General features: G+C 36.4%; 1 protein-coding gene and 1 long non-coding RNA gene across 2 annotated transcripts in view; one reads left to right on the top strand and one right to left on the bottom strand.

Moving 5' to 3' along the window:
• The window catches only part of LOC135198044 (uncharacterized), a 226,658-nt gene that overhangs the window by 58,620 nt on the left and 152,819 nt on the right, over window positions 1–15,219 (top strand). The window lies entirely within an intron of this gene.
• LOC135198043 (uncharacterized) overlaps window positions 9,233–15,219 on the bottom strand; it is a 211,517-nt gene continuing 205,530 nt past the window's right edge. The window contains exon 6 of the mRNA XM_064225423.1: window positions 9,233–14,896. Coding sequence (XP_064081493.1) covers window positions 12,643–14,896 — 2,254 coding nt within the window. The 3' untranslated portion in view covers window positions 9,233–12,642. The remainder of the gene's footprint in view (window positions 14,897–15,219) is intronic.

The raw sequence follows: 15,219 nt of genomic DNA, 5'->3' as shown, positions 1-15,219 counted from the left end.
AAGCCTCTGTTTTACATCTTCTATTGTGTTGTTTAGTCCCCTCTCTTGTACTTTGTATTTCTCGTTGAGTTCCTCCCTTTTTTTCTTGCGCCTTAGCCTTTATTCTGCCATCTGTTTCAGTTTACTCAAGTCAGATCTCATCACCATGATTTGCTTTTTCAGGCGCCTTTTCCAAGGAGGTTGCTGTTTTGGTTTCTGTTGGGTTGGTTGTGCTGGTGGTGTTGGTGTTCGAATCCCCATCAGTTCTGCTACTAATCTTGCTCCTGCATATACCAAGTTATTTGTTTCTGTGATACTGGTGGTGTGTATTATGCCCATTATTTCATTGACCTCACTTGTTTTATCCCTTAATTTCTTGGTGTTGTAGGCTTTCATGGAGGGGATCTTTGTTCTCTCTGTATCTGGCTCCATCCATTGTCTAATCTTTTCTACCCATTCCGTCCTCTCTGTTACTTCGTCGGTGTTTCTTCGTGTGTCGTTGTTTGATACCTCATCCTCCCTGTCGTCTTCTGTGGCATCGTCTCTCAGTTCGTCTTCGTGTAATTCGTTGTCGTGTGACATTTTCCTTTCCAGTTCTTCTCTTTCTGTTGGGGAGAGCCAGTTCTTTTTCTTTATGTTCCTTACTTGGTCTGCCAGCCTCTGCTCTGTTTGGGGGGTGTTATTCTTCTCATTCCAGATGGTGACCAATCTTCTTCTATATCCTCTCCCGTCGGGGTGCTTCTGATGTAGCATCTCCATATTTTCTTATTTTCTTCTCTTGTCCATTTCTTCCTTTTTGCTTCTGTAGCTCCAATCTCAGGCTGTTGATTATTGTCGTTGTGGTGATCAGTTGCTGGATGACGACCTCCAAGTACCTGACCATCTTCCCCTTCAATTGGGTTGAATACCTGGTTGCCGGACGAAGCTCCTCTGTTGCCAGAGGTTCCATTTACGTCGTTGTCGTTTATTCCTTCATATCTTTCCATCATTATTATTATTATTATTATTATTATTATTATTAATTATTATTTTATTATTATTATTATTATTCTGTTGAATAAAATGGCAGAATTCAGCGAATTAATCTTATATATTATCTTTTCTATTTTTCTTATTGCTCGCTTTTCTGGCTCAGCGATACTTCGCAATAATTGTCCAATATTCATATTAGGGATAATGCTGAAAGTGGTATTTTATTCAGAACAAGCTTTATTAATCAAAGACTTGTATTATCAGTATACTGGTATTATCAGAATATTGGTATATGGGATGGCGTTCCTCTGGTTCAGATCAAGCAGGGGTCGTCGTCGGTGTTGGTATCATTCCGTAAGAGAGGCCAATGTCAGGCCGGGGTCGTCTCTGGTAACTTAGGATGGAAAGAATAATTAGGACAAGAGAAAATTGATGAAAATTAAATACTTTAATATAAAACTTGATTCAAGACTGAAGTTATTGAAGGCTATAGCTTCATGAAATTAAGTAATAAATCCTCAGTCTACATGATGAAAGTGTCCCGTTAGTTCCAAGACGATAGCTCTTGACCTCTCTTCACTCCAAGGTTCCACCCCTTTTAGCGAAACTGCAACCTACAGGAAAAAAGACTAAGTTATAGGGAGCGACTGGTTGCCATCCCAAACACACTTAATAACAAAAAGGTACCGAGGCTAAACAAGAAACTTAAATCTCAAACTATTTTATACTCGATACGTTAATCAAATCACTGAAGGTTGAAAAATTAATGAAGGGCCTTGCCTCAATGATCTTTAAGTGTATAGTACACTATCGCCGACAAAGTACACATAACACCCTTGGATCTGCATTACATGAACTTACCCGAGTTAGGCAGCCAGCAGCGAAGATCTTGGAACTCAGCCGTCGTCCTCCACCATGCATTGTCCTTCACCTCGAACCCCCACACGATGAGCTTATTTTCTCATGTTCAATTTCGTACACCTTACGAAGGCTCGTGATTCAACAGGAAGTCTCTTGAGCAGCATTACCACATCAGTACCTCCGGGAAACAATCCATCAATAAAAAGTGAATAAAGTAGAAATTGATCACCCGACCAGCCAACTATCGAATCCTCAAAATATTTCGTAACCGATAACCTTCCGTCTTGTCTCTGGCGACGGTGGTGGTAGTGAAGGGTCGTAGCGGTACTTTAGTATTGTCTTACCCGAGCTTTTTCCGCGTCCTTGTTAGGTCTGACGCCTGTCATTTAGTGACGTATCCAAGGACCGTGGAAACATGGAAGTCCATGCACGTACAAATTCAAGGGGTTACTTAACTCAATTGATTAGTTATTTAATTTAAATAAAGTTTGAGATTTAATTTCTTGAAAAATGTTTTATTTGTATTAATATTTTTGTACATCTTCTTAGCTGGTTAGCAGTAGAAGTGAAGAGATGGTGTCGCTGAGCCAGAAAAGCGAGTAATAAGAAAAATAGAAAAGATAATATATAAGATTAGTTCGCTGAACTCTGCCATTTTATTCAACAGAATTTGTTTAAAAGAGGGTCTTCTTCCAAAATATTATTATTATTATTATTATTATTATTATTATTATTATTATTATTTTTTGCTCTATCACAGTCCTCCAGTTCGACTGGGTGTTATTTATAGTGTGGGGTTCCGGGTTGCATCCTGCCTCCTTAGGAGTCCATCACTTTTCTTACTATGTGCGCCGTTTCTAGGATCACACTCTTCTGCATGAGTCCTGGAGCTACTTCAGCCTCTAGTTTTTCTAGATTCCTTTTCAGGGATCTTGGGATCGTGCCTAGTGCTTCTATGATTATGGGTACAATTTCCACTGGCATATCCCATATCCTTCTTATTTCTATTTTCAGATCTTGATACTTATCCATTTTCTCCCTCTCTTTCTCTTCAACTCTGGTGTCCCATGGTTTTGCGACATCAATGAGTGATACTTTCTTCTTGACTTTGTCAATCAACGTCACATCTGGTCTATTTGCACGTATCACCCTATCCGTTCTGATACCATAGTCCCAGAGGATCTTTGCGTTATCGTTTTCTATCACTCCCTCAGGTTGGTGCTCGTACCACTTATTACTGCAAGGTAGCTGATGTTTCTAGCACAGGCTCCAGTGGAGGGCTATTATTATTATTATTATTATTATTATTATTATTTTATTATTATTATTATTATTATTATTATTATTATTATTCATAATGTAAGCGAAAGGACAAGGAACAGTGTTTATAGTATAAAGGTTATGACTCTAATAGTTCAGTAAAGAAGTCATTCCTAAGATTCGACATAGCTAAGCTAGATTAGCCTAGGCTTGAATGGTAGGGATTTCTATCAGATATGATAGATTTACAAAGTTTTACCGACGATTATGGTGATTTAAAGCAAATTCACACGCAACCTTAGGCTAAGGTATTTTGGAAGGTTGGTATGTCGGATAGCCTTAAAAAAAAATCATAATGGAGCACCGTAGTCATATTTATCCTTTATTTTTCTCTTCTAAAAACGTTAAAAAAAGTGGCATAAATTTTGATCAGGTGCTTAGCGTGGTATTTCCGTGATATCCTTGACTTTAAGATACTTGGTATGTAACTGTGCACATGTACAAAAAAGATACTGTTTTTTGGGGGGGATTCTGCCGTAATAGAAAATTTTACTCAGTGATGCTGTGCCTCTGTGAATGTTGAAATGTCATACAATTCTAGTGGAGTATGAGCTTAAAATCGTAATGTAACTCATGATGTTCATCTGTAATTGGTTAGATTAAATCTTCATGTTATATTATGTTTAGTAAAAATCTTGATGTTCTGCTCCCGTGCATGGTAAAATGACTATTCATTATGGTTCTGTGCGAGTATGGAGTCATCTGTCTTGATATTAATCCTTTGGAAATTTGCTAGACTTGTTCGCACGAAGCTGTCTCAAAATAGTCAGATTATTTTATGTACTGTTTTGAATATGAAAAAGAAAATTTTATCTTACTAATATGAAATAGATGTGATTTCATATTGACTTCTTATCTATTTCCCAGATCTTAGATGGATCTTTTTGTCTAACTTAAGTCATCGGTGTCTGACAGGAAGCGTAATTTACGATATTATGTCCGATAACAAATATATATATTATACACATATGTGTTTATGTATGTGTGTATTTATATTTGAACATGAGGCCGTTTCTCCCACCAGGAGAGACTGCCATGAAAAGAAAGGGCAGGAGTCACTGCTACATTTGCACCTATATAGAGAATGAATAGCTGGATAGAAGGTTTCTACGTTAGCCGCTTTATACACCTACAAAAGTGCTAAACAGCAGCGCGTCAAACCTCTAAGACACACTGCGCTATTTCTATCTTGCACACCCTACCTCGAGCATGTAGCCATGGAGAGATATCTGCCCTGTAGCTGTTTCGTAATTTTTTTTTTTCATTGGGAATTCATTGAAGAGAAAGCTTACTTATATTTATTTTTCGACTTTAATGTATATTAGTTAGCAACTGGCATATACTGAGACTCAGTAGCAAAAACTTATAACTGCAACTGCAGGAAAGTTAAAATGTACTACTGCTCATTTTTAAGGGGAATTAGCGTGGGCAAATTTATGGCCATAGGTTTGAATGGACGAATGGTAGCTGTCATAGAAAATAATTAGTTAGCAAAACTTGCATCAAAAGTAAAGAAAACTGAAAATCCATTAATAAGTCTCCAGCATTCACGTAAAAAAAAAGAAAAAAGAAAAAGAAAAACTACGACAGCCGCTCAACTCAAAGAACTTTTTATCGCGACCCAAATTAATTAGCCTCACCTGAAGGTACGCACAGACACGCAGATCCTTCCTGCTAAATGCCTGAAAGGCGTTGGTACTTCATCTTCCAGTGCTTCATTAGAAGCGTTGCATTCCAAGAGCCGTGCCCTGGACATGAACGTCGCCATTAGGCACAGGGAGTGTGAGTAAGTCTGATGACTTTGCCCCTGGTGAGTTCTTCCTCCTCCTCCTCTTTACCCACCTCCTCCTCCTCTTCTTTCCCCACCTCCTCCTCCTCCAAAGTGGCATGGCTAGCCAATGGCCTTGCGTCCAATAACTTCCATTTGGGAAACGTTAATAGTTACTTTAGGTTATGTTTGGTGTTACTGGGCACACATACTCACACACGTAGTGGCAAAGAGAGTTACTGCTTCCATTTAATTTTTGTTTAGTTTTCTTTCTTACATTCATAATCACAACCAAGGTTACTTGTCTGTTTCTCAGCGTGCTCTTATCGTTGACCGCTCTTTTGTTATTATTAATAATTTTGAATAGAAATGATCTGTCGATCTTATAAACATCTGTAATATATATACCACATATATATGATAAATATTGTATATGTATCTTTTATTACCGATATATATATATATCTATATATATATATATATATATATATATATATATATATATATTGCATCATTCGTGACCTACTGTTTTGTTTAAAGCAAACGAAGTGATGCAGTGGACTTCGTTACGATGGTGGCCAAAGATATCCTTAAATCCTTCTAGCAATGCGTCCTTCGCATGGAAGAGGAGATCCCATGTCATTAAAATGTGTTGCGTTCTGTCATCTCTGTCTGTGTTTGACTGTCTGTCTGTCCGTGTGTGATTAGTTGTTGCGACTCACTTTGTAGGTACGGAGGAAGACATAGTAAGTAAGATAAATTACTGAAGTAGAGAACATTAAAAATGTTTGCTCATTTTGGGTATTTTGTAAATCATGTTTCCAACCGTCTTACTTCGCTTTCATTTTGCACTTACCACTAGACACAAGGAAGATATTAATCATGATAGTGTCAGTGGTGGCAGAATGACTGACAGGCGAGCTACAGTGTACTTTATATTATGCTCAGCAATCGTTGCAAACAACCGATCTTAAATTTGAAGATTGACAACACAAATTTGAATAAAACATTTCCGGTTAAGGAACAACTTTTGATTTCCTAGTTTACATGCCTGTAGCTAAACGTCTTCTTCTTTAGTTGCCTTCTTCCTTGATGTTATTTTGATAATGTTCTAAGATAAAGAAAGCAAAGCAATAACATCAGAAATGTGACGACGGAGATAAAGTCAATTTTCTCGTTCCCAGCTTCTTAATTGCATTCCTTCTTCCAAGCTGCCTTTGTGGCATACCAGGTCGTGAAGTAGAAAGAATTGATTTTCAGAAGTTCAATGGAAAACGGTAAAATTACAGTATAAAGCAATATGTCATGCATTGCCCAGTCGAGGTGTCATGCAGAAAATAGTTATATCTATTAAATCCTTACTATCACGTACTATTTCCGTTTGTAATGAAGGCACATAGAAGCATTCACATGTTTAGTGTTATTGTAAAAATTATATCCCACTCCATAAACTAAATCCAGAATGATAGTGGCAAACGATTATTTAACATTTATTCACGGATATATATTTCATTTTGTTTTAGTGTCTAGTACACTGCGACCAGGGATTCGGTGTTGTTTGCTCTAGTAAAATGTGACTCGTCCCTCACTAGATATTGAAAGCACGCACTCACGTTCATGAAGGCACAGTCATTCGCACACGCACAGATGTGCATGAACGCTGCAATGGGATATGTCCCATCGTTCAATCGTTTGTGAGAGTTTACGAAGGTGGAATATGTTTTTCTCCCACTGCAACGGATGATTGCAATGTCATTACATATTATTATATTAACAATGTTCTGTGATATTTCCTTTTTCATTATCTTACTGAAACGGTCACAAATTCTCGTAAACAAAATTTGCTATCACGATGCTAAAATTAAGTACTTACAAAAACATTATTGAACAATTAGATGCGTTACCAGACAAACGTGTTCTATACAGTATCACGTGGCTATGTCAGAACTTAAAATCATTGACCATCACCTCTTTCTATGACATCATTCAGAAATTACTGAACTATCCTATAACTCCGGACTCTCTAAAGAGGTATTGAAAACAAGGGGACTGCTTAGGGAAAACATAATTTCTCGAAGAATGTCGGTTTGATTTACACCTCTTTGGTTAAACTTTCATAATAGCCGTTCCGGAAACGATACACATTTTTCTTTATGGGGATAGAGTAAACAAACACAGAATTGCTGTACATACGCCACCTATGACAGTTTCAACAGCTGGCAAGCCTGTGCAACAGCATCTGCCGATTTATCTCCATCTAAATCTAATGCCCTTCCGGCATCACAAAAGGGGACTGGGATACTGATGGTCATTTCTGCTTTGAAACTATTCATATCTATGGCCAACTGCATAAAATGAATCATGTTCCTGGTGCAGGCAAAGGATTTTTGTTCTCCTGAATCTATATATATATATATATATATATATATATATATATATATATATATATATATATATATATATATTGTATACCTGCATATATATATGTATTCATAAGAAATTTTGTCATTTATACATGCATGTCGTGTATATACTTATACATACACATATATATATGTGTGTGTGCGTGTGTATATATGTATACATGTATATATGTATATACATGACAGGCATTTATAAAGGACAAAATTCTTACATATATTATATATATATATATTATAATATATATATATATATATATATATATATATATATATATATCACATATCCACAAGTGAAAAATAAGAGACGGAGTGTTGGTCCTGACCGGTTTCGACTTTATTTTCAAGCCATTGACGAAGGACTGATACATAGTATAAGAAATCACAAATATATGTACTACTGAGACAGTATTGACGAACACACACACAACCGTTTGAGACTGCAGATCCACCCACAGGCAGGTGTCAAGGTAGGAGTGGCTTTCAAAAATCATTTGGCTAAAATTTACAATAAATTCTCAAGGTATAAACCGATAAACGTACCAACCGTAGGAGACAACAAGTCCACACCTGACAGGTGTCAGGGAGCCGGGGTTGGAAATCTTATTAGCACTACTGCTCCCTTACTGTGTTTACAGATATAATAATCCTATTTTCATACATCTCTACTGCTTACCTTAAAATTTAAACAATTTACAAATGTTGGTGTTATTGACGCTTTTAAAAACAATGAAACATGTACTTATCAAGAACTCTCCTGACAATACTAAAGGATGTGTATATAAAATTCCATGTACGTCTTGTGACAACTTTTACATTGGTCAAACGGGTAAAGCAGTGGAAAAGACAATAGAACAACATAAAAAATCTGAGATATGCACAGGGAAACATTGGTATCTTTGTACATTTAGTGAGAACAATCATGCTATTAACTGGGAAGGGGCAAAAAAGATTGTGTATTCTAATAATGCAATGGAAAGGAATATCATTGAATCTAGCTTTATAAAAGAAAGTTACAACAATTATATGAACATCAGTCAAGGAATGAATAAACATGATCCTTTAATATGGAAAGAAATTTGTAAATTGTTTAAATTTTAAGGTAGGCTGTAGAGATGTATGGAAGTAGGATTAATATATCTGTAAACAAAGTAAGGGGGCAGTAGTGGTAATTAGATTTCCAAACCCGCCTCTTTGAAACCTGTCAGGTGTGGAGTTGTTGTCTCCTACGGTGGGTATATACGTTTATCAGTAGTGTCCCTTGAAAATTTAATGTAAATTTTAGCCAAATGATTTTGGAAAGCCACTCCTACCTTGACACCTGACTGTGGTGGATCTGCAGTTTCAAACGGTTGTGTGCATGTTCGTCAGTATTGCCTGTAGTAAATATATTTGTGACTTCTAATACATACTTTGTATCAATCCTTCGTCAATGGCTTGGAAATAAAGTCGAAACGATCAGGACCTACACCTCGCCTCTTATTTTTCACCTGTGGATATGTGTGATAAATGAATCACGTGTTAAAGTAATTATAATTATATATATATATATATATTTATATATATATAAATAATATATATATATATATATATAATTTATATATAATTATATTAATATAAATATATTTCATATATTATTTATTATTTATATATATCATATATATATATATATATATCTATATATATATATTATATATATATATATATATATAATATATTATTAAATATATATATAGATATATATATATTATTATAATATATATTATTATATAATTGTTAGTAAGGTGAAGCAGTTGATTCGTATAGATATTTGGGATTATGGTAACAGAAGGTGGGCGAGTGTGAGGAGAAGTGAGTAAAAAAAAAACCTAAAACTTCATGTTCTCATAGGTCATGTAATCATAACTCTATGTCTGGAGCATCATCTTTTATTACAAAAATACTCATTCTACAAAATTACGGTACAAAAATACAATAACATTTAGGACACATGTAAGGGTTTCTACAGCATGTTCACATTTTCCTTCCTCCACTTTCCCAGTCCCTCACAGTACGACACCTGCTCGAGATTAGAGAGAAGTTGTGTCTCCCCTTGGTTTATACTTCATCATTATTATAAGTGTAACACTGATCCCCCGAGAACATCACTATGAAAACAAGTAAATTTTTCCTCCAGTTAAGTCAGTGTGTTCCTTTTGGGCTATTGTGAATGAATTTCTACTTCTGTTCTTCTACCGTAACTTTTTCTGATATACTCGTAAAGTCAGTTTTCTTTACCACAGAATCAATTTTTACAACTATTTTATTTACAGTGCAATTGTGATTTAAGGGTTTTCTGAACCTTGGAAATATTTTTCAAACATAATACATTCTTTTTCTTTCACCGAAACATTCTTTGAGGAAGGTATCTCTTAATTTTTCTGCCATTTTTCCCACGGCATTTGCTGCTGACATTTAGGTATCAGCATAATCTCAACGTGAACTTTTGGATGTTTGCATTCAACAAACTGCAGTGTTTTACGAGAGCATTTACCGTCCAACAAGATTTCGTTTTTATTCTTGAACTTGCTCAAAAATGAATAAGGATCTGAAGGATTTGGGTAATTTCACGTCAGAGCTTTTTACTTTGTCTTGAAAGCTCGGTACATTTTTAGTTTCAGCTTGGTATTTGAGCCTGATCACTCGTCATTAACAGTATTTTCTCTCTCTCTTTTTTTAAATGACTTATTTTATCACCAATTACTTGTGAATTCCTTTTTTCATGAGAAACAATTTCGCATAATCTGATTTTCAAGCGCATCCATACAAACTGGATTTAGATTTAAAACTTCCTGCCCCTTATTAGAATGTCTCCCGGGTGAACTGGTGTTCCATAAATGAGTTAATGGGAATACTTGGCACTTCGAAAGTTGAGATATAGTCAATTTTAAGATTTTTATCACAAAATGTTTTTTAAAAGCAATGATAATTCACTTAGTTATTTTAGGCTGACCTAGAATACCCATATCAAAATCGTTAACAGATTTCACTTCTTATTTTCTTCAACACTGGAGATATTACCTATAAACGGAAGCGACAAAATAACACTAGACGATGACAAATGGCATTTCATTGTCCGTGGAGAATGCTCACCTGCATTAGAAGATATATACATTAACATTTGGCAATTATTGTCAATGAAAACCAAACCCATTTGTCAATCTAGAATCTAGTGTTTGTGTATCTCGAAGGTGTTCTTTCATTATTGTCTTTAAAGCGAAAATTTATGAAATTTGCGTGACTGCTCGGGAGGGTATAAGCGTTCATTTAATAACCTTATGTGTTTTTAAACAACAATCTTATCGTACAATAAATATCATGTATGAATACATTAACTTAACACTTATTATAAATTACATTTCACTCTTTTATACCTGTAATATTTTTCTTAGGAGATTGATCGATACTTTCAAACACCATTTTTTTAGGTCACTACCTGGCAAAAGAAGAAATAAAAATCGGGCGCCATATATACACACCAGACTACAGCCAGACATTTAACAGCATTCGATATGTGTAAATACTCTTTATACAGTGTTATAAACAATTTGTATCACAATTATATTTAACATATCATCCATGGGTAAACAAAAGAGGTTCCATCGACTAACACTACTACGAAGGGAACATCTGTTTTGGGAAGATGGTTTTGTGTTCCTATGTAGCTGTTATCCCCGGGGGGTGGGGAATAACGCAGTCTGCAGGTATTCGTGACATATCTGGGCTTTCATGCCATCTACGGGCTTTCAGTGCTAGTTGAAATCTTAGTTCTTTTAGGTGGTCTGGGCTACATTTAATGATGATTCAGTCTAGTATTTGTACATGACTAATGACATCTTGGGAATCCTCAGGGTTACTCTGAATACGAGTATAACGCGTCCTACAGTATATTCGTAATCGTGAGAAATACCATTGACATTAAGAAGTTTAGTTCTGCTGGTGTATCCATAACATCAAGAAATTTTTGCCACCTAAGGTATATGTGACATCTAAGCCATATAATTATCGTTATATGAAGAGAGCTCTTGTAGCGTAGGGTGTAAGTGCCACTTATCCATCAACTTTACGACTGTTGTAGTCAGGTTAATAACGTCAAGACCTTGAAGGGTTTATGTACACATTTACTTTGAGCTTCTGCAGTCAATTGCTAGTGTGTCCAGGGATTGTAAAACTTTATTTTGTATTATTAGGCTTTGATTACTATGATTTATTTTACAATACTGTAGTATTTTACTTTTCAAACATTAACTGCCAGCACTTATTTACAACAGACTAAATTTCTTAGTGCGTAGGCAGCCTTACTCATTTTACAAAGCCCGGTGACCCATGATACTTCGGCTAAATAGTGGTAGTTTTACACTAACACAGATTTTGTGGAGTTTATGTATTTTTCTCAGTTTTCATATCCTACAACGTCATCAGCTCAGATAATTTAATGAATTTAAGTATTCATTTGCGTTTTAAAATAATAATTTTATCCTTAAGGCGTCCTAAAATTGAATTAAGCTAGAGTGTTTCGTTTCATTATGCCCAGTGATCTATGCGGTTTTTACTTAGTGGTGGTACTTTAACACTAACACCGAGGTTTTGGGGAGTTATTAAACTTTTTACCTTCAGCAGATAACCTACATTAGCTCCAATAATATCGAGTATTCATTTAAAAACAGATTTCAATGACAAAAAATGTTCTCCTTAGATCATCCTAAAAATGGAGATAAGCTAGTGTTTCCTGAATTAAAGAAGAAATGAAAAAGATTTTCGTTACGGATACAAAAAGCATGTTTAATCTTAGTTCGGGATAATAGATGCGTACTTCTATGGAAGGTGGTACTGAAAATAGGTAGCTCAAGTCCATAGTATGGACAGTGAAGAACATATGAGGATTACTTTCATAGGTTATCGTTGATCTAATTACTGGCATGCCAAAAAATTTACTTTAATGCTCCCAATGAAAAGTTCCCTTCACCATAAGGCCTGGCGACAGATTTTAAGTAAAGTATTAATACTACTACCACAAACTTATTTTTAGAAAATATTCTAATGGCATACAGCTTTTAACTACCTAAACACGTTTCCTAAATTTTAAACAAAAACAGTCATATATATTTAAGCTTATATACAAAATTCATAGATATCAACTGTGTCACTGTTTATAAATAGTACAAAAATCTGTATAAAACTTGGCCTCAACAATATGGCTCTTAGTTCGAGTAGAAGGATGATAATGAATTAACTTAAAGGAAGAACAGGTGAAGGTCAGCTTCACCTGTAGGTTCAGTGACGTCAGTATATGTTTTCTTTGTGAAAGTTCATAGGAAGGATGACTTCTCTGGTCATGAGTCTCTGAGCTTCTTTCTTCTTCTTTCTCTTCACTTTTCCCCTCTGATAAATTCTTACAGCTACCAGCGTAGAGGCGAACACTAGAAGAGATATCAAGACAGCCACAGCCCCAAGAGCCAGGTAGAACCAGGGGACGGTGAAATATAGACAAGCAGTGTGGAGCTCATCTGCTCCTGAGGGACAGTGTTCCATTCCATCACACCACAGCTCTGGATTGATGCAAGCATCTAATTCTGGGCACAGATGGGTGCATGAAGCCACTGTCCCCTTCCCTCGCCCATCCACACTTTTGAGGGATTCCAGAGCGGATGGCCTGGGCTCACGGCGTACCTCCAGCCAAGTTAGCTGGTAGATTCCAGGCTCTCTTGCAAGGTAACGGATGATGAAACTCTCTGGCCGAGGTTCTATCATGTCTATCTGGGAACTCCATCCTGAGGAGAACATCTCCACACTGTCAACAACATTTTCTTCAGGACAGACAGATTTCAATGGCTGTGAAGAATGACTACCATATATTACAAGTCGATTTTGTGTTGAACAACGCTGACTTGATGCGTGGTAGCCCGGAATGTTCAAATAGAGATGAGTATGTTCTCTTGCATTAATTCTCCATGGATATTCATAACAAGCATTATGATGCAAATCACTCTGTATGAGAACAATCCCTGTTGAACCATTGAGAACTCGCTTATCAGGGCACTTCTCTGTCTTAATGAATTCATATTCAGCATCAAAGTAAAAGTCATTAAAGTCCTGACTCCAGCTCATATCTTTTATCATAAAATCAAGTTGTACATAACTTGTATGGCTAACAAAAGTGGCAGGACTAACACCACCATTACACACACAGCCAAGAGGAAGGCGAGTGTGTTTCCAAGGCTCTTCCCAACCCTCTAAGACAGCAGAACCAGAGAGTCGTGCGATGCACTCATAGAGGTTTGTTTGAAAATTGTGAATTGTCTTGCACATGTTACCACGAAATACAACATTTGTGATTTTCAGTTTTATTGCTTCTCCACTCATGGGCTTAAATATATATTTACAAAACAAGGAAGACTTTCCCCCTCTTCCATATAGAAAAATGTTTTTAGGAGAACCGAAATGTCCTTTCATTTCTTTATGGCTTGTAAAAACGCGGTCACAATCACTCTCAGGTTCTTTTTGTTCCTGAAAAACGTTTACAAATTCATAGTGAATTTCATATTCAAGTGGGAGAAGGCTTGTACCATATGAAAATTCCTGTGTTACAAACAGAGAGGGACCAGTTGAAAGAAAACTTTCCTTCGTGGAACAAGGTCGGCTGATGGTTCCTTTCTGCCTAGACCTAACACAAATCGGTGGCTGCTGCTCCTCACAATATTCTCCCATTAGATGAGGACTTCCAGTTTGAGATCCTAATGGACTATCACCATCATAAATTGCCAAACGATTTTCACACGGTAAATAGTTAATCATAGCATTCCTTTTTCCTGCTCTGTAATACTTAGTGAAATATATCCACACAACCTCATTCCTCCTGCCCACAAAATGATAACTACAGGAAGAATTGGCAGGAACTGCAAAAACAGGACTAAGAACTGCTCCACTGGTGAGACCAAAACTTTTCAGAGTATGCTTACAGTGTAACCCATTCACATTACCTGGACTTTGCTTCATGTAAAGGATATTTGCTTCAAGTTCAAATCCAGTTACTAAATTAGGGAGATGATTCATCATTCCAGAGGTTGCTGTTTGAAATACCACAAGCATTTCTGGTCCACTGGAGGTGATGTTGGGTATGGTAGCAGTGCCACAAATTTTTGCAAGCAAGGGTGACGTCATTGAGCCACCATCATACACTAAAAGGAAATCGTCTGGGGATCGACACTCAACGTCTTGTCTTAACCTTGATTCCGGTGATACCCGACCTCCATGGCCTTGACGACCAACCTGTATTAATCGATCATTGTCTTGACTGAGGCTCACAACTGGTATTATGTCCGGTGCTGTTGGTGGTAGAGCTTTGACCAAATAGTAACAAGTAACATTCCGAGGGTAGAGGCCAGGGAAATTGGGTGATTGGAGACGACATTGTCGTGATCTGCAGCCCTGAAACATGCGACTACAGACGCTGTTCTTAACCGGCTCTCCTCTATATTTTTCAAAGCCTCCTCGTCCATAACGCACAAGAGCTCGCTCACGGCGAAGATATTTGTATCTGCAAGAGAAATGTGCATTCTGTTAGTTGCTAAAGAAGAGGTTATTAATTGTCAGTTACCTACGGAAACCCGTATAGTTTAGAAAACCAGTTTTACTTCCTTTGAAAGACAAAGACAAATGTTTTGTTAAACAATTATCATTTAGGTCTATCTTTTGATGGTAGTTATGAGATGGATACGGAATTAAAGATGTAGTTAAAACATCGAGATAACATTGAGGTAAGCAGCTACTGAAAAATTCCTGTTAACATTTAAAGATGAAATTCTTTAAGATAAATTATGATAAGCAAAATAAGATTTGCAGCCATACTGAATGATTTTT

This window comes from Macrobrachium nipponense, chromosome 21, assembly GCF_015104395.2.
Source record: "Macrobrachium nipponense isolate FS-2020 chromosome 21, ASM1510439v2, whole genome shotgun sequence".
Taxonomy (NCBI): domain Eukaryota; kingdom Metazoa; phylum Arthropoda; class Malacostraca; order Decapoda; family Palaemonidae; genus Macrobrachium; species Macrobrachium nipponense.
The sequence above is the reverse complement of the archived record's forward strand: the minus strand, read 5'-3'. Positions and strand labels throughout refer to the sequence as shown.